The 21,124-nt window shown below is 33.9% G+C and overlaps 1 protein-coding gene across 4 annotated transcripts in view; it reads right to left on the reverse strand.

The window, feature by feature from the left end:
• The window catches only part of LOC149835767 (MATE efflux family protein), a 143,241-nt gene that overhangs the window by 110,673 nt on the left and 11,444 nt on the right, over nt 1-21,124 (reverse strand). For all 4 annotated transcript variants that reach the window (XR_016432366.1, XM_090008738.1, XM_090008736.1 and 1 more), the window contains exons 4-6: nt 20,705-20,848; nt 20,425-20,558; nt 15,317-15,452 (exon numbers count right to left, since the gene is read on the reverse strand). Coding sequence is in view for 3 of the 4 variants with exons in the window: in XM_090008738.1 (XP_089864864.1) it covers nt 15,317-15,452; nt 20,425-20,558; nt 20,705-20,848 (414 nt within the window). In the remaining variant the exon portion in view is untranslated. The remainder of the gene's footprint in view (nt 1-15,316; nt 15,453-20,424; nt 20,559-20,704; nt 20,849-21,124) is intronic.

A 21,124-nucleotide genomic window follows, 5' to 3' on the forward strand; every position in this document is an offset into this window, starting at 1 on the left:
CCTTGGCTCTGACTCTTCTTAGAACGAGTTCCTTTAGGTTGTCATGACCTTCTTCCATTGCCTTGCAGATCACAAGATTGACCTCGTCCTTTTACTTCGTTCTTCGCCAAGCACAACTTCGTCAGAGACTGAAAAGCAAATACACAGGTTTTCGAAGTTATGGTGCAAGCATTCCATCATTCCCCATTGATTGGACACGGTCTAACTTGGGAGGGGACCTAGGTTCAACGTCTTAGGCTAAGTGGACAGGCTCGTTCGGGCAGATCTGCTTCAGGTAGACTTCGCAAAAAATTTGGTTCTCCACATTGGTACAACTTAAAATGATGAAATTTTGGAAGATGGTTGTAGACACCTTAGGGGAGGTTGGGTCAAAGTTTTAGGGTCATTGGCCATGGGATTATGGAGCTATGAATTTTCAAAGTCACGTGAAAATTCAAGATGGGTGCAGGACTAACTGGGTTTAGTTCGGAACAGGTTCACTTAAAAATCTAGTTCTCACAAATGGTGTAATGAAAATTTCTGAATTTTTGGGAGATGATTATAAACACACCAGGGAGGGTTCACTTAAAATTTCAAGGTCAGAGGCCATGGGAATAGGGAGCTGTGATTTTTCGAAGTTCAGGGAAATTTGGGACCACGCAGGAACAGACTAGGTTTTGATACCGACGAGCGAGATTATAAAGTCGAGTTCTCATAACTGGGAACTCAATAAATCTTGAAATTTCATGGGTTAAGCTAAGGAGACTTTGAAGAATCTAGGATCCAAATTTCAAACCTAGATTCATCACGGTTTGGGTTGGGGAATTTTTGAAGTCTGACAAGGTTTTGAGTTTCTACAGAATTCAGGTTTGATACACTTGGGCTTAGGTATGTGACCGAGATGCAGTCAAGGGATGGGATGAACTTGGTTCCAGTAGGCAAGGGCCTTACAACCATACACAGAAAAATGAGGAAGGAGAGAACAAGGTGAAAATTTTTAAGCAGACTTTCTTCCAACCTACTACACCACCGACACTTGTGTGACTTCTTTGCACACAAGCGGTCTGCAGGGGTAAGCCTCTTAAGGAGCCCCCTTTTACCAGTGGTGCACCCACTATCGGGAAGAGCTAAATATGAAGGAAAATAGACTAAAAAAGAAGACACTTAAAGATGCTAATCATTCGATCCTAGCTATGTCAAGGCTAGAAAATAATGACCATTATTACAAACCACCACATTATGGGAGACCTAACAACGACCACTATGGAAAACAAGGCAATGAGTTTGAGAAGAAAAAAATTATCTGCTATTATTTTTGGGAACCGGAACATGTCAAGACATATTGTCCTAAATTAAAGAGACCTTTTGAGAAGAAGGTAGCCTCAGTTGCACAATTGTCAAGTGAGTTCAAAGCTACACAAGAATCAAACATCGAGAGCATGTCTTTAACTCGACTTGTAGAGACACTCAACCACTTCTCAAAGGAGCTTCATCAATCAGAGCGGCGGTCTCTTTTGTTGGCATCTCTGACCCTGGTAAGTCTCTTTGGCTTCTTGACTCAAGTGCCTCTTTTCATATAACATCAAATGATAATATTTTATCTCAATGTCGTAACTCAAGCGGGTCAAATGTTTTTACTAGTGATGGGACATCTCTTGACATAAAGGAAACAGAAAATTTTGAAAATGTTCCAAAAGGTTTTTTTATTCCAAAAAATTAGATATATTCTCAAGCTAAACCTAAATCTTTTGTCGGTCTCCCAATTTTCTGACCATGGGTATAATGTTTCTTTCTCTTTTATTGGTTGTCGAGTGCAGGATCGTCAGTCAGGTAAGCTGATTGGGGAAGGCCATAGAGAAGGAGGTTTATACTACATGAATTTTTTAGAAATACCCAAGAATGACTTTTATTATAATATTAAGAAATTAAATTTTGATTTATGGCATAAAAGACTTGGCCATCTTAATGTATCCAAAATCTAGCATTTTCCAAATATGGAAACATTTTGTAATCTTGAAAATTTTTCATGTGAAGACTGCATTCTTGAACAAAATAAAAAGATTACCATTTTAAGAAAGAATTTTGTTTTTACACGACCGCTTGAATTGGTGCATTCAGATGTTTAGGGTCCAACACTTGTTATATCTAAGGATGGGTTTGCATATTATGTTATCTTTGTTAATGATTTTACTAGACACACGTGGATTTATTTTCTCACACATAAATTTGAAGTCTTTTTATATTTTCAAACATTTCATAAATTGATCAAAAATAAATTTTAAAACGATGTCTCTATCTTTCTCACTGATTCAGGGGGAGAATTTTTATCAAAAGATTTTAAAGATTACCTAGAATCAAATGGTATTACATATCAAAAATCTTGTACCTACACTCCACAACAAAATGACTAAGCTGAAAGAAAACATAGGCACATCATAAAAACCGCAAGAACTCTACTTATCTCAAATCAAGTACCTAAAGAGTTTTGGGCTGAAACCATATTGACTGCAGTTTATCTCAGAGTTACCAAAAACTTCTTAGATAGGTGGGAAGCTCACTTCCTAGAAACTCGCTTCGGAAGCGCGATACTCCTTGCTTCCGTAACTTAAATGAGAACCTCAATTCTCCCACGCTTCTCCTATGCTTTCCACACGCTTCATCTATTCTTCTTATATGTTCTCTTACTCAACTTTTCATGTTTTTATGTGTTTTCTTTCACTCTTCTCACTCACTTCCATATGCTTTCTATAAATTGGTAGTCATCATTTTTTAATTTTGTCAAAAATTTAATTCTTACACTAAAAAAATCATGAAATTTAATATTAGTCACTTTTATTTTAGTTTTTATTTGTGTTTTATTTTAATTCTCATTCAATTATGATATATTTTTTTATTCCTTGCTTCTCGCTTCCTATACATTTTAAAATGTACCGCTTCTCGCTTTCACTTCCCGTATCGTTTCCCGCTTCCACTTGCAACCTTGGTTTATCTTATTAACAGAATGCCATCTATCACCTTGAAAAATATATCACCAGTTGAAAAACTCTTTAAAATTAGTCTTGATTATTCCCGATTAAGAGTATTTGGGTGCAAATGTTTTGTTTTCACTAATAAAAATGATAATCTTTGTCCTCGTGCTATTTTTTGTGTCTTTTGGGGATATACAAATAACCAAAAAGGCTATAAGTGCTTTGATTTTAAAAATAAGAAATTGTATACTTCAAGAAATGTGTCTTTCTTAGAAAAAAAACTTTGAATTTGAAAATTCTAAGAAAATAAATGAGTATTCTTTTCTGTTGGATCTAATTCCAAAGTTTGGTGAGTGTGATGTTGATTGTGATGAAGATCGGGATATCATAAATGATATGGTAAGTAAAGAAGAATCTCATGATAATGAGATGAGTAAAGAATAATCTCAAAAATAGGATTTATTCAATATTCCAAGTGTAGTAGTTATGAATATCCATGTGCCCTAAAAAAATATACTAATAATGAAAACAATGTAGAAATACAAACTAGAAGGTCATCTAGATTATCTAAACCCCCTGAGAAATTTGTATTCTATGAGTCCTTTTCACCTAAGTACCAAGCTTAGGTTGCATCAATATATTCATATATAGAACATTCAAACTATACTAAAGCAAAGAAACATTCTGAGTAGGTAGAAATCATGAGAGTAGAATTTGATGCCTTAGAAAAGGCAAATACTTGGATTGTCTAAGATATTCCCCTAGGAAAGAAACACATAGGTTGTCGATGGGTATATAAGATAAAAACTAAAAGTGATGAAACTCTTAAAAGATACAAAGTTAGGTTAGTTGTCAAAGGATACTCTCAAGAGTATTTAATAGATTATGAGGAAACCTTTGCTCCAATTGCTAAGATGACCACAATTAGAATTGCAGTAGTCATTGCCTCTATAAAGAAATGACCTATATATCAAACGGATGTTAAGAATATGCTTTTAAATAGAAAATTTATTGAAGAAATATATATGGAGGCGCCGCCTAATATAATTATTCCTAAACGAAAAGTTCTTCGGTTAAATAAGGTTCTATATGGTCATAAACAAGCGTCAAAGGCTTGGTATGACAGGTTTAGTCAGGTTATACTTGATGTTGATTTCAATCTTGTCTAACTGACACAGCTTTGTTTGTTAAGATTTCTAATGCAGGTATTATTATTATTATTCTCTACGTGGACGACATGATCATCACTGGATGTGATAAACAAGGAGTTGGACATATTAAAAGGTTTTTTAAAATACATTCTGAAATGACTGATTTGGAATTTTTAAAATATTTTCCTGGTATAGAAGTTTATTCTTCTAGAGGGTATTTGTTGACTCAATCTAAATTTTTTTTTACATATTATTGTCAGGTATGGTATTTCAGATGATAAGAAGGTTTACACCCCTGAAGTTGTCAATGTCAAAATGAAGATTAATGATGGAAAACCACTCGAAAATCCAAAACTTATAGACAACTTATCGGGGACACTATCATATCTCTCAATTACGAGGCCTGACATTGGGCATGCAGTTCACACAACGAGCCAGTTTCAGCATACTCCCCACCACTGTTCATATGGGAAAAGTTTTATGTATTATTAGATATATCAAAACTTCTATTTTTCGAGGACTTTTCTTGTATGTTTCTTCTTCCTTAGATTTAATTGTTTATATTGATGCTACTGGGGAGGTGATCCCAAATAATCGACACTCAACCACTAGTTTTTGTGTGTTTTTAGGTGACTCGTTGATTTGATGGAGGTGCAAGAAATAGCAGAAAGTTTTTCTCTCGTCAACCGATGCAAAATATCGAGTCATGCCTACTACCACTATGGAAGTGGTCTCGCTAAGAAGATTATTGGCAGATATGGGAGTTCAGCCTAAAGGAGCATCACGAATGTGTTGTGACAAGAAAAGTTTAATCTGCATCGCCAGCAACCGAACTTTCCACGAACGAACCAAACATACTGAGATGGATTATCATTATGTACGAGAGGAGTATCTACATGACATGATTGATCTTCCCTATGTTACTTCAAAATACCAGTTGGTGGATTTCTTCACCAAGCATTTCGTTGCTCATAGATTTCACTTTCTCTTAGACAAACCTTCAGTTATCTAACCATAAGTTTGAGGGGGTGTTACTAAATGTAAATATATATAGTATAAATCATAGTCACAGATATCGCTGATATTTTGAAAATCTATTGATATTAACATGATACAATGGCAAAACGATATTAAAGGTAAAATATCGTGATATTTTCATAATATCAAGAATTTATATATATCATGATAATATCGGGATAATATTAGGACAATATCAAATATTTTCTGTTTTTTTTTATTTTTTACATTTTAAATATGTTTTTCTTCTTTATTTTACATTTTTTACTTATTTCTCTTATTATTTATGCATTTTTTCTAAACATGATATTTTCATACTTTTTTTGTTAGTTTTTTATTTTTTAAGCCCCTATATTTCCCCAAGATTTTCCCAAGATTTATCACCAAACCTATATTATCGCAAGAAATAGCGCACCAAGATATAGCTGATACTGATATTTGTGACTTTGGTATAAATACATATGTACATATATGTATATATATATATGTATGTGTAACTAGGTTAGGATAGTTAGTGTAATACTCGACAAATTTTTTTTCGGGCTTTTTGCTCAAACAAAAGTATTGAATTAAATGGATATTTTTTATAACCTATTTTGTAATTTTAAATTGCACGGTTGCGACCACATCAAAATTCTGAAAAGAACTCAAGTGAGTTCGTCAAAAACGAAGCTCGTATGTACTTATAACAAAATATAAGTAAGTTCTACGAAGTAAGTTCTACGAAGTAAGTTCTACGAAGTAAGTTCTACGAAGTAAGTTCTATGAAGTAAGTTCTACGAAGTAAGTTCTATCGCAAAATGCATGTAAATTCTGAATAATTAAATATATCTTCGAGACGTGCATGCTCACTTATATTTGAATGATTACAATATATATAGATATAGATATATATCCATGGTACTTTGAACAAAATATATATATATTGAATTTTGAATTTTGAATTTAGTATGTCTCGTATTTGGAATAAAATAATAATAAAATACTAGTTTTTGCATACACCCTTTTCAAATAAAATAATAGTTTTTGCATACACCCGTTCTGAATAAAATAATAGCTTTTGCATACACCCTTTTTGAATAAAATAACATATGCATAGCGAATTTCGAATAAAATAACAGTTTGGTACGCATTATACTTCGAATGAAATATTTTGAAGATGCACGCATTATACTTCTGATAAAATAATACTTTCCGCATACTCGCCTCTTCAAAGATAAAATATTTGAAGCATGCATAGAACAACGTGTGTCTCTGCTTAGCTCAATAATAGAGCTCTGGGTTTAGAGAACCCTACTAACAAAAGAACAGTTTGCTCTGAATAAAAAGAAAATGGTTGTACTCCAAAAGAGGCCAAGGTTTTGAAAGACCTTTCTGGTGTCATAAGTACACACTAGTGTGTAGGGCATACTTCCGTTCTGAGATTGGCTAGTGTATGAGCTTGAAATAAATTAACTCTCAAAGTGTGAAACAAAGCACTATCTGAGAAATAAAACATGCCTACACACAAAACTTAAGATATTGGTCCACCACATTGGAGAAGTGCTCGTATATACAGAGGAAGTGTTGATTGGGTTGGGTACACATATAGGACTCTGGTCATTACTCTAAAAATGGGTACTTGGGTTACTGAACCCCATTGTGGCCTACACATTATAAGGCACTTAAAATAATCCTTATAATAAAGATAACCCTTCTGACACATTCTGTTCTGATCTCTACCTTTGAGAAGGTAGATGGTACAACCTCGGGTAATTTTGTTCTGATTTTTGGGAGCGAGGCATCCCAGTGGTCTTCACTCACTCGTAGGTCTTAGGAGGTCGAGGCTATCCACGTGTCCTAGGTGATAGATCCCTAACTACTGGGGCAATCCAAGATGCATCCAACTTTTTGTTCTGCCTTAGCGGTGATTCTCCCAGTCACAGACCGCCCGCTTTAGGTCTGCTATAGTCAAGTACCTGAGTTTAAAACACTTCATAATAATACACCCCCAGAATGCCTTGGTTGTCAGTGATTGTCTTCTCCTACGTACCAGGGTGGATGGTTAATTATCAAAACAAATACCTTTTGAATCATTGTTTGAAATGAAAATATGCCCTAATTATGCAAATAGTTTTGTTCTATATTTTATCTTACTTTTCGGTGAAAATACTGTTAAAATGTATCATTCAACCTTTGTAATCTCATATATATTTTATATATATAAAGGATGATACATATTCATATATGGTATATATGCATACGTATCTTCCTAATTATATATATAAAATATATATTTCTCTATTATTAGGCATAAGGGTAGTTTAGTCATTTCACCTTTTTACGCATATTCCAATTGGAATGTGTTTGTAATTTCACTTTTCTTTTTCCTTTTTTTATTTTTCATTTTTTGTGGTTTGCGCCACCTAGGGAGGCTCCCCAAAGAGTCGTTGGGGGCTCCCAACGACTCCTTTGGGAGCCCCCTATGTGGCTCCTCTCTTGGCTTATAAATAGGGGCTTTTCCCCCTTGTATTCTTAACTCCTATGGAGGAGCCTTTGCTCCATGTAATGGGTGTTACACCCTTCCTGTTTTCAATAATATCAACTTATGCCTTATAGGCATTTTTGCCCATTTGTGGGTTTATGTGTTAGCACATTATGTGCTTGTGTTTTCCCCTTTAGTGGGTATATTCGCACTTCATGTGCATGTGTATTGGTTCATTATTGAACCTAATATATTCAAAGTTGTTTCCTTACATGGTATCAAAGCAAGGTTACGATGGGGTTGTCTCTTGGTGCAACGGAAAGCGTAGTGCTCAAGAAATTGTGAAGTATTCATTGTTCCTCTCTTTTTTTAGAAGTTTTCGGTATGTATCTCTTTTCTTAACATATTATGCATTATGAAACTATTTTTTGTACATTTGGTGTTTTTGATAGTTGAATCATTTCCTTTCACATTTCGCGTGTTCATATATTTTAAAATATCTCCTTTTAAATTTGGTAAACTTGTTTATTGTCCAAATATATAATTCTTGGTTATATATTTATCGATTCATCATCACATATAATAGTAATTTATGTTTTGCAAAATTGTTTTTCAATTATGTGAGATTTATGATTTTTTCATAAGAATTTCGTGATTAACCTATAAGTTAACTTTTTATATATGATTTCTTGCTAAATTAATGATCTTTGCTTAAAAACTCTTGTGTATGGTTTTTAGTGCATTTTTTTGTGAAAACAAAATATATATATATATATATATTTTGATATAATTCTTGTATGAGAATTTCTCACATCTAAATCTTTGTAGTTTACCTCTTTTCTTATGAACCCTAAGTAGTTCTTGTTAATGATAAATATTTATGAACTCCTAAAAGTCTCTCAATGGTTTTGGTTTATTTAAAGAATTTTGAAAAATTGTTTGTGATAAATATGTTGTATGAACCATTGTGTTCATTAGGAAAGATCTTTTAAAATCTTCTCACACTATATAGAATGGATAGTGTATCTATTGCATCCTTTGGTATAAAAGATTTCATTAATTTTTTATTTTTCTTCTAATGATGCAACTTTATAAACATGTTTGTTTGTATTTTTCACATAAGGTTTCAAAACCTCTTGATTGTATCTCTAAGGATGCCTACATTGGTCATAATATGGTCTTCTTTGCCTTAAATTGCATTTATCAAGCATATAATTGCATAATTAAAGCTTGAGAGACTCAAGCATTTGTTCTTTTTTTATGAAATACATGCATTATTGCATGTTTGCCACTTTTACGCTTTTTGCGTATTTTGTTCAAGTATTGTGAGAGTGTCTTCGTGCACTTCTTTTATAAAGTATTTATGCTTGTATACGTATTGTCTCTTTGTAGACATTTTTACATTGTGGAGCTTTTGTGCACATTTCTTTTGGTGAAAGTGTAATGAATTTAGATATTGATTCTTTTGAATCATTATAAAACATTGTAAATGTTTATGGCACTTTGTACGTTTCCGCATATCTCATCACAATCAAAGAATATTAAAATTTGTTGTATCGGATTTAATCCTAATTCTATAAATTTTCAAGTATTTTTTAATATCTTTTCCTTGGATATTGTGTTAAAGCTCTCTTTGCGAACCATTACGGTTCTTGTGATGTCTTTGTTAAAAGTTTGATTATCTTCTCTTGATTATCCCAAGATGATTTCTTTATGTCATTATGTTTGTTGAAAAGGTATTTTTGCCTTTTATGGCACTTATTTTATCCATCACAAGTTGTTATATGATGCAGCAATCCTTTTATGGCCTTATTGTTATATTAGAGATGGTTGTTGAGGTGAGTTATGGGCACCTTATGTCATTTTAGATTGTCCACTTGCCATATTAAAGATGGTTGTTGAGGTGAGTTATGGGCACCTTGGGGACTCTAAAATGATTTGTTATATGATCTCTAATTATGAGTGTGTCACTCGTGTTTCCTCTTGTGGCCATTGATCTTATGAATGCTCTTATTTATATATAAATGTGATGGATATATGGTGTCTTGGAACCTTAAATGTTTTAAGGTATATTTAATTCAAGGGTGTTGGGGATTATTGCCCAACCTTTTATTGCTTATGAATCTTATGAGTGCATTTGCACATTTGTGATTTCGTGTTTTGTGCTTTTGTACACAAGTGTTCCAAGTGTTCTTGGTATGTGTATGTTCTTACATTTATATCGTTCCATCGATTATAGTATCTTGTTAAAGATACTTTTACATGCTGTTGTGCACAAGTGTTCCAAGTGTTCTTGTTATGCGTATGTGCACATATTTATTTTCAAAATATTGTCCAAGGTTTTATTTATATGTTTGTCATTACAAAGTTTTATTGCCTCAAAAGTCTTCTCCTCTTATACCTCTTATCTAAGTGTCATCATATGTAGACAAGACATATTATTACACCATTGTGTGTTGGTAGCCCTTTGTTGGCTTTGTTCTCTTGGTCTAGTAGCTGAACACACTTGTCTTGAGTGTTATTATATGTAGACAAGGCACGTTGATTCACACCATGGTGTGTGATCTTTAGTCCATGTTGGCATTTGTGTCCTTGTTCTAGTTGCTGAGATGTATGCCCATGGTTGGCTTCTTTCACTCAATTCAAGTGACATTTTATGTAGACAAGAGATGTATTGTGTTTTTAGCCCATGGTTGACTTGATACTCTTGTTCTAGTAGTTGAACATACTTGGTCTTGAGTGTATTTTTACGTAGACAAAAGATGTTTTTGGTCCATGTTGGCGTGTATTCTCTTGTTCTTATCGTTGATGCACTCATTTCAAGTATTATTAAATGTGGACAAGAGGTTCTTTTGCACACATTTGTGTGTGTCATTTGGCCTTTAATGACATTATATTTATATTCTTGATCTAGTAGCTTATACACTTGATTTATGGGGTTTGGAGGACTAATGAGGTAGTTGCTTGTAGTGGATGAACTATTGTTGAAAGTTATGAAATTAGATTCATTTTTTGCTTTCTTTTAGATACAAGTGAATCATATCTTTGATATGCATATTTTAAAATCAAATCAATATTTTGGCATTTAATCTATATATTAAGTGCTTATGGTTTTTTGGCCACTTTTTGATATACAAAATGAGTTTTTTTGTCATTTGAATGAGATTTTCCTAAAAGTGTGAGGTTCTCTACTCAAATAACACTCATTATTTTGCCTCTTAAATGGATTTAAAATCTTTTTGAAATCTTGTGCTTCATACACTCTTTTTATGCTCTTGAAGCATTTCCCTCTTGAAATCGCTTTCAAAGGAATTGCTAAAATCAATAACCCTTGTCTTTCTATATGTTTGGAGCATGTTCATTAATGTTTCTTTTAAGTGTTGATTCATTTCATGATAGTATATGCATATGCTCATTTTGGCCTTTTAGGCCCTCATTCAATGAAGTTTATATAACTTATGCCTCTTCGTAGGCTTCTTGTGGTGTCCCTTAGTGGACCATTGTGTTATTCCTCATTATGAGGTTAGGTTTGTCCAATATTGGACCTCATGAATGCATTATGCACTCTTTAAACATGGTATATGATTATGAAAATTGGTTTTCTAAAATCATCTTGCATACATAAGTAATTATCTTGTACTATCAAAATCTTGTATGCATAGAATATCTTTTTGCACCATTACTTTTGATGAATCATATGATATGATTTTTTTGATTGATTTATCTTATGTGAAATATTTTACTTGATTAAAGTGCAAAGATATCTTTTACTTGGACCTTTTCTTGGTTTGTTCCACAGGATCTTGAAGATAGAAAGGAGTACCTTGGATAGATTATGGAAGGTGCTCACCAAGAAAGACTTTTGGAGGAAGACATTTGTTATTTCCATGGCATTCTTACTGAAGACTCTTGAAGCCTTGCGATTCTTTCTCTTGTATTTTTCAATCTTTTTGTTCCCCACGCAAAGTTTGAGGGGGGGTGTTAAAATGTATCGTTCAACCTTTGTAATCTCATATATATTTTATATATATAAAGGATGATACATATTCATATATGGTATATATGCATACGTATCTTCCTAATTATATATATATAAAATATATACAACAACAACAACAACAACTTAAAATATATATTTCTCTATTATTAGGCATAGGGGTAGTTTAGTCATTTCACCTTTTTTACGCATATTCCACTTGGAATGTGTTTGTAATTTCACTTTTCTTTTTCCTTTTTTTTCATTTTTTGTGGTTTGTGCCACCTAGGGAGGCTCCCCAAAGAGTCGTTGGGGAGCCCCCAACGGCCACAAATGTGACCGTTGGGGGCTCCCAACGACTCCTTTGGGAGCCCCCTATGTGGCTCCTCTCTTGGCTTATAAATAGGGGCTTTTCCCCCTTGTATTCTTAACTCCTATGGAGGAGCTTTTGCTCCATGTAATGGGTGTTACACCCTCCCTCTTTTCAATAATATCAACTTATGCCTTATAGGCATTTTTGCCCCTTTGTGGGTTTATGTGTTAGCACATTATGTGCTTGTGTTTTCCCTTTAGTGGGTTTATTCGCACTTCATGTGCATGTGTATTGGTTCATTATTGAACCTAATATATTCAAAGTTGTTTCCTTACAAATACTCTATCTGAATTGTCTGAATATGTTTAAAATTCTGAATTACCGGAATTGGTATAGACTTACCAGACTGTTAGAAGTCTAACCCTTTAATGGGTTTTGTTCAGATATAGGACAGTGAATGCAGCGGGGCAAGCAGCATCGAGGACTATCACTCTCTGGAGGATCCAAGGCCCAGCTTGGCACTTTTTGTTTCATAATATTTTGTGTTTCCATGTTTTGAACCTTTTGTACATTTGTTAAAAGGAATGTAAATAATATTTTGTTGCACTCTAATAAAAGCTGTGTTACTTCACCCCTGTGGCTCGCTCGAAATTACCAAAACCAGGCTCAACATTAAATTGTTTTTTGTTATCAACATTTAAAAAGAAAAGAAATTCTAAATTTTCGGTAAAATTTTAAAATTTCGGGTTTTAAATTTTGGGGCGTCATAGTTGGGTTAGTTTTAATTTTTTGGTCTTGTTTGAACCAGTCAACAAGAGAGTCATTGGGAGGCCCAACAACCAATGACTCTCTTGGAGACTCTCATGGTTGTGTATATATAGGGGTTGAAACCCCTCTCAAATGTAATGCTTCTTGCATAGTCTTGTTCAATAAAATATTATTTTTATTCTCTGTGTTTGCCCCTTTAGTGGGTGTGTGACCCCATTTTGTGGCTTGTGAATGTTCTTTTGGGGCTTTGGTGGAATTCTTCGAGTCTCCACTTTGTTGTTTTGGTGAATATCTTTTGGAGGACCCTGTTTCCTTTCAGGATAGGAACCTGTAGGAGCACCTATGGTTAAAATCTGAGGCTTAGATCAGGCTGGGTTAGGGAGATATGACTCAGGAAAGTCAGGTCAGATTTTGCAATTCACAACATGAAGAATATGTTGAGTTTCTTGGAATCGGTTTAGCTCAAGTGGGAGCGAACGTGAGTTTGGGCTAAGGTGAGGGCTGGTTTGACTTACATGGACCTAGTAGACAATAGTAAATGATTAGTGATTAGTGAGTTATAATGCTTAGTAAGCAACTAATTATAGCTTTAGTAATTAGGATTTATGCAGATTCTAAAAGATCCAATTAAACAAAAAATTATGAAAAACAGAAAAATATATTTTAAATCACTTTTGAAAATTTGAATTGAACTATGAAACATGCATTTCAAATTCAATATAGTTATACACTTTTCTTGTTTCGTTAAACTTTTAGAAAACATTCTCTTTTAGAGCTGAAGGGCTGATAAAACTCACAATTTATTTAGGTTGATAAAAATCCCTATGTTGCTTATGATAGGCTGATAATACGAATTCCTGAGGGGTCCATATGTAACAATTCATAATCTCAAAAAAATAAAAGAATAAAACTCAATAAAATCTAGCCTGCTAGAATGGTTGATAACTCCAACCACCATGTGAAAAATCCATCTTACAAGGACAATATTGAAGGGTTATTTAAATCCCAAAACTAAGTCCAACTGGGCTGATAAAGCCCTTACGATAAGTCTAATGGGCTGACTAATATCCACGATTAGAGGCCCAATAAACGTTGTCAGTGGGGTCATTATACATTTGTCCAACAATGTATTTTCCGAATGGACTGCTTTAAATTCACATGTACTTTAATAACAATTTTTTTCATAATCAAAGATTACAAATAATTTAAAAATGAGTTTTCATTTGCATTTTGCTGTTAAATTTGATTTTATGAGTAACACCATTTCTAATGAACTCAAAGAAGATAAAATCAAAACAAAATGACATGTAGATACAATTAAAAGAATAATCAATCAACAAGAGATGCAGCTAAATATGCTTTTTTAAACAATTTTGAGAATCAATTTAATTTGGAAAGATGTTAAACCAAATTTAATAGCAACAAAGAGAAAAATCTGAATACTTATTTAAACAATTTGGAAAATCAATTTAATTTAGAAAGATGTTAAACAAAGTTTAATACCAACAAAACTAGAATAGGAAGTAAAGAAAAAGGGGAGAAATCAGGATTTCTTGCAACAACATTAAACAAGATTCAAAAATTATAGACTTAGAAGAAAGAGAAAATAGATTGAGAGAGGCAAAAAGAAGAAAAGTATGAAGGTATGAAAAGAAGGGTTGAGGGGAGAGAATAAAACTTAAAAGGATAAACAAGAAAGAATGTAAGAAGAGAGAAGTATAAGCTTTTTCAGCACAATGAAGCTTTAGGTCAACCAAAAATGAGTTGATCATGGCTTTGATACCATGAAAATGCACAATTAATACACAATAACACATAAGGTAGAGGAGAGATGAGGAGGTACTCCATGGTTAGCCCTTAATTGTTGTTATTGGTGAAGGGCTGCACCTCATACTTTTCATTAGTATATGCTGACTGGGCAGATTATAAACAATTCATATTAAATGCAAAAATTATAAGGATATGCCACAAAGGGGACGTCCCTTATATTTTTTTTTTTGAGAATAAGGGGACGTCCCCTATATTACATGCCAATTGCAAGAATACCACTATTAAAGGCCTCTCTAACTTTGTTTCCAATAATGTGTATAGAGATCATGTACCTCAAATCTCACACAGAAGGTTTCGTCATGCCACTCTACATCACTTTCCTTTTACAAGCCTGGCAAATTATGTTGTATGTTATACAGACATTTAGCTGGAATTGAGATGTCATGGCACTTTAATTCTTTTGAAACCAAAGGTTAAATATATTTCAATGACTTCAACAATCTCTACAGAAGGAATCACCACTTTCATAAAGTAAATTGTTATCTCTAGGAACATTGTCTGACTGCTAATATCTTTGCATATGCATGCTTATCATGCATGCCTCTGCATGTGTGTATTTATTGGATTTGCAAAGAGGTTGTTTGTTAGGCAATTACCACCAGCAGCTGCTGGAATGTACGTGCACAGAAAATGATATCTAAAGAAACCAATGTTTTCAACGGATACCAGCAAGATTTGCCAAAAGCACTAAAACAGAAAAGCTGACATAATGGCAAACTAGAAATTCAGAAAACTCCATTTGACAGTAAGTGGCCTCAAGAAACTATTTGAATATTGAAAATGCTTCTGAAAATAAACTGAAGGCACGGCTTACACGATGCAGAAACCATAAAGTAGACTGTTACATGCCTGTACATAACAAAGGTGTTTTGGTATCCTTAAATCCTCGGAATACACCCTGTATAGCAAGAGAAACCACAGTTGCAGGAGCACCAAGTGCTCTTAAGCAGAGAAAATGTTGTGATGGACCTCGCATTGGTGAATCCTGTTCACAAAGATATTCTTCAAGAGATTATCATTTCTAATAAATTATCAGATCATGTCAAAACATGTTGTAGGTGTTCCTATGAAGGACCAAATCTTCTTAAATGATACATCATGTGATATAGACTTTCATGTTCACAAGGATAGTAGATACATTCTAAATACATTCTAAAATTCACGCATATCCAATAATCTAATAACTTTAAGGCCACAAAATCTACTATAATATTTAACATTTTATAAATGACAACCGTAAATCAAGAAAATTAATGTTCATTAAAGATCCAAGTGGACAAGCACAACAAGTGTCCATTAGGGCACACCAACAAAGCCCACAAAGGGGCATCCGTAAAAGGCTCAAGATGAAATTTTCATTTGTTCAACAAAGAGGAAGAAGCATAGAAAACATATAATTAGAGTCCTTAATAAACCACATACTTAGAACATAATTTTTAATATATTATAGGAATATACATAAATAATCATAAAGGCATTAATATACCCAAAATATACTTTGAATTAATATGCAAGGAAATGAAAGTCTCCAAAGATGTTCACCAATGAAAGGAAACAAGGTCCTCCAAAAGATATTTACCACAACAACAAAGTGGACACTCAAAGAGTTCCAACAAAGTACCAAAAGAACATTCACAAGCCACAAATTGGGCTCACACCTATGTCACAGGGACTCGGCAAAACAGATGCCGCACCCGCGTCGGCGCGACGCGACGCGGGATCGCGTGCGGGTGCGGCACCGGGTGCGGTCAACACGACCCTGGGTGCGGTCAACGCACCTAGGGTCATTTTTGTCCAAAATTTTGGGCGAAAAAAAAATTTCCCCCCGATGAAAAGGAGGAGGATTAGGGCAAAAAAAAAATTTTGCCCTAATCTCTCCTCTCTCTCCCCCTGAGCTCGAGCTCTCCCATCGCCGCCCCAGCATCGCCGCCCCCAGCGCCGCCGCCCCCAGCGCCGCCGCCCCCAGCTCCGCCTCCCAGACTCCTCCTCTCGGCTCCTCCTCTCCTTTCACAGGTATGTCTCTCACTCTCTTCTTGGGTCGGCTGGGGAGGGGCTGAGCCTCCCCTGCTCCCTCGTTTTTCGGCACAGGAGGGGTCGAGCCCCTCCCCCATCTACCTCTTTTTTTGGGTCGATTGGGTCGACAGGGGAGGGGCCGAGCCCCTCCCTTTTATATTTTTCTTTTTTGGGTCAACAGGGGAGGGGCCGAGCCCCTCCCCTTTATGTTTTCCATGTTATCTTTCTTTTTGCTGTCTTTGTTTTTCCTTTCATTTGGTGGGTTTGCCGTAGTGGGAGATATATGCCTGGGAGATTAATACATGGGAGGTATATAGTCTTCTTAATTTCGTGCAAATCTTTGTTTGCTGCAATATATTTATCTTTTTTTTCTCATATAATTCCTTTTCGTTTAAGTTAATACTCCTTTAATTCCTGGTATAATCGAAGTTTTCCTTTGTGCGTCCAATATTTCGGTGGTTTTGTTTTTCATTTCTGTTTCACTTGAATATTTGTTGTAGTAAAAATTACCTTTTAAAAGACGTAATTTTGCAATTTTTTGTCTTCATATGGTTTATATACACATTCTTAGTTTAAATTATTTTTCTTAACTGATGGTTGCAGTTAATGAAATAGATTTAGTGCCTCAAATTTACTGATTTTGTGTATATTTTTGTAGTAATTAGGTTCTCGATAAATTCATGATATATACAGCCGATATGTGCTATGAGTAGAAAAGGATAAGTTGCCGATATATTAACTTGTGACCATGGTCTTGATCATCTAAATATTTAGGGTTCAAAAGCATGCAACCATGTGCTTCTTTAAATATACAATTAATTATTATTTTTATTAAAACGAACCAGCAAAAATACAGCATTTGATGATGAAGAAGAAAATTATTAGCATCCATTACTTCATCAGGATATACTTTGGTATGTAATTTAGTTCTTTTATGCAATACTTATTTGATTGATATTTAGGTCGATTTATGTAATTGCTTTACTTATTTGATTGATAATTTGATATTTAGGTTGATATACTGCATGCATGATGAATCATATTATGAGTTTATGACAATGTTTACTGTTAAATGTTAAACTGTTAAAACTTTAAAATTATATATATATATAATTTTTTTTTACATTTTTGCCCCTGCCGCACCCCCGCACCCGGGTTTTTTGGAAGTGCCGAATCCCCGCACCCGCACCCGCACCCGCACCCGCACCCGCACCCATGTGACATAGGCTCACACTAAGTCACCAACAATGGATACTCAAAAGAGTTTCACTAAAATGCCAAAAAGAATACTCAAACAACCACAAAAAGATTCACTCACAAACACCCACTAAAGGGGTAATAAGAACAAGAGATATAAATATTGATTTTATTGATCATAAACACATGCAAGAAGCATTAACTTATTTTAAAAAGCTCTACATAAATTTCAAAGAACATGCCTTGACATATGCATGAAATTATCAATAATCATAAAAGTGTTCAAAAATTTTCAAAAAAATATATATACTTTGAATGAACACATACACAAATTTACTAATGGATATATACGAGAGCATAGAAAATATATATTTTTGTAGAAAAGTAAAAAATGGAGGATTTATCATAAAGAGCTCAACAATATGCTACTTATGAGTTAATATCCAAATACAAACTCTAGTTCCAATTTAATTTAAAAAAAAAACACATTTTACACAATTAAGAAAACCATAATATTCCAAACAAATTTTTCAAAAATATATAAATACCTTTTTAAAGATAGAGAACTAAAAAATAGTCATATATATAAGGATTTTAGAATACATACGGAAGCCCACATCATGTAGCTCTATTTAACTTGAAAGATTATAAGAGAGAGAGAAAGATGTAGATAACACAACCTCTTGGGCACCACAATCACCACGACCACACGGGTACCACGATCACGTGATAATCACACTTCAAAGGTCTAAGAACACCCTCGCTCTGATACCATGTAATGAAACAAGGAGTCTTCACACACCTCACTCAAGATGCACAAATCACACCCACAAATCGTCCAAAGAACAAAAACTACTAAGGGTTTATGGCAATCACAAAGTGCACATGCACAAGTCCACTATGGGACAATCCAAAAAGCACTAAGACTTACACAAGCATAAGAATGCATACAATATCAAAAGAGAAAACACCTAAAAATAATGAATTTATTCATCAAGGAACTTCAAAGAAGCTTACACATACAAGGGGCCTTAAGCCCTTATTTATAGACAAGAAAAGGCCAAGAGGGAGCCTCCAAATAGATGTTGGGAGGCTCCCAACGGTCATATTTGTGACCATTGGGAGTACTTCCAATGACTATAAAAAGGCATTTTACAAGCATGCCCTTATATAATGAGATAAAATACAAAAAAATTAAAAGAAGAATAAAGAAAAACCTAATTTCTAACATGTATAAAATGACCAAAATGCCCCTAGTGGGTAACCTAAATTGCATTATTAATTATAGTTATATATACATATATCTTGAATATATATATATATATATATATATATATATATATATATATATATAATATTATACATATAACTTAACACTCATGTAATGTTCTTCTTCTCTCTTCTATTGCCTTGTTCTTGTTGTATTGCCCTTAGTGGCTTTTGTATTACATATAGTGGATTGTGTATTGACCTAGTGCCTAAATCTCTCTCTTGTAATCGCTCCTTTGATTCCATTATATATATACTCTCTTTAATGTTGATGGGGTTTTAGGTGCAGGATCACTTATTATGACTGAACAAAAATTCATAGTATGTGGAGTAACTAGTAAGAGCACATTGTAGGTATTGTTTTTTTCTTTTTCTTGAATTTTGTATGTATTGAATTAAGTTTTGCATCATATGATCACAATTTTAATTTGAATTGAGCACTTTTTTATTGCCCCGTCTGAGTACGGGCCATTGATCTAGTGTGTGTGTGTGTGTATATATTATGTGATATGTATATTTTATATACATTTTGGATTCCTATAATGACAAAAAGTCTTATCACATATTTCAACATTTGTGCCCATGTCACTGCTATAAATGTATATACATATAATTTAACAGTGGCATGGGCACAAATTTTGAAATATGCACAAGATATTATGTCATTATAGGATCCCAAAATGTATATAAAGCATACATATCACATAAGATATATATACATATTTATATAGAGAGAGAGAGAAGACGGTAGCTGCTAACCAACTTTCTAGCTAACCGGGATATTGAAGGGTTTCTTCCATGTTTTCCTTAATGCTGACCGTACAGATGTGTTCTACATGCTTGATTTTATAGGAAACGACTATTGGATCATCCTATTCCGATACCCGGGTAGGTTTTTATAAGGTTTAAAAATCAGACAGTCTAAAAAATTCATAAAAAAAATCATGTTTTTATTGAAAAAACATGATCCACGTATCATTCCCTAGAAAGATTTAAGGATAAAATGGAAAAAAAAAACCTTCAAAAACCCGATTTGCTGCCCAGTTAGCTAGAAAAGTGGTTAGCATAAATATTGAAATATGTGTCAAGACATCTTATGAAATCATAGAATCACAAAATGTATATAAAATATACATATCACATAAGATTCTAGATTCCTAAGACACAGGTATGAATTACCATGACAAGACAAGATCATGAGGAACATGAGTAAAATCACATCAATGGCAAATGAAAAGAAGAATGGTAATCAAGAACAGAGTCAAGAATCAAGATAATACAGAAAGTATAGAGTAATGAACATCTGTAGCATGATCAACCATGTAACCAAGCGCTATGCCACATGCAGGTCTACACATTGTTGCATTTTAGACACTGGTTTACAGCGCTACATGAGATGGCTTCATTAAATAGGTGATGGGGAATTGGAAATATGTCAAAGCAAGAAAGTGTAGGACAACGACAGATACAGCACTTACAAGTGGTATGCCCATAATACGGAGGAAACTTCCAGCTCCAAAATATAAGGCAAATGCTTCAATAGCACCAATGCCAGTTGCCAAAAGTAATGCAGTTGAAACGGATGGCAATTGTTTCTTCTCTCTATCAAAATCTACATTAGGTCCAAATTTATTATTTTCACATTTTTAACTCCCATTTACTTCTAGAATGTCCAAACCATTAAACAACCATTCATATGACAAATTGAGTCAATGAAATGATGCATATAAAAAATGAAACTTGCCCGCGTAAATTCACCTCCAATAGAATCTACATTTGATGTTTTTGCAATATCCGCAGCTACAAACGAGGTTGTGACACTCAATAGAGGAATGTTAAACAACTTCGATATAATGTTGAAGATTGAAACTGAAACACCAATTGAAGCCAACTCCAGTGGACCTATTTTACAGAGTCAAATGAAACAGGAATTATATTCTTATACAGAAGTCCAAATTAGTTAAATTGGCTACGATAAAAACAGTATCCTGTTTTCTAAATGAAATTAGAGGGAAACAGGATAAAAAAAACAGGAATCATCTCAAAGACCTAAGAGTACTCATATTTTATCATTATGCAAGCTAAGGCCACTATTGATTTATTTCATTTTGAGACTTCTATGTAAGTTATTATGGTTTCAACTCCTGCATCTGTTTAATGAGTCTAAGCTACTTTGCT

The sequence above is a fragment of the Nuphar pumila genome, chromosome 6 (assembly GCF_984573655.1).
Source record: "Nuphar pumila chromosome 6, dmNupPumi1.hap1.1, whole genome shotgun sequence".
NCBI classification, from domain to species: Eukaryota; Viridiplantae; Streptophyta; class Magnoliopsida; order Nymphaeales; family Nymphaeaceae; genus Nuphar; species Nuphar pumila.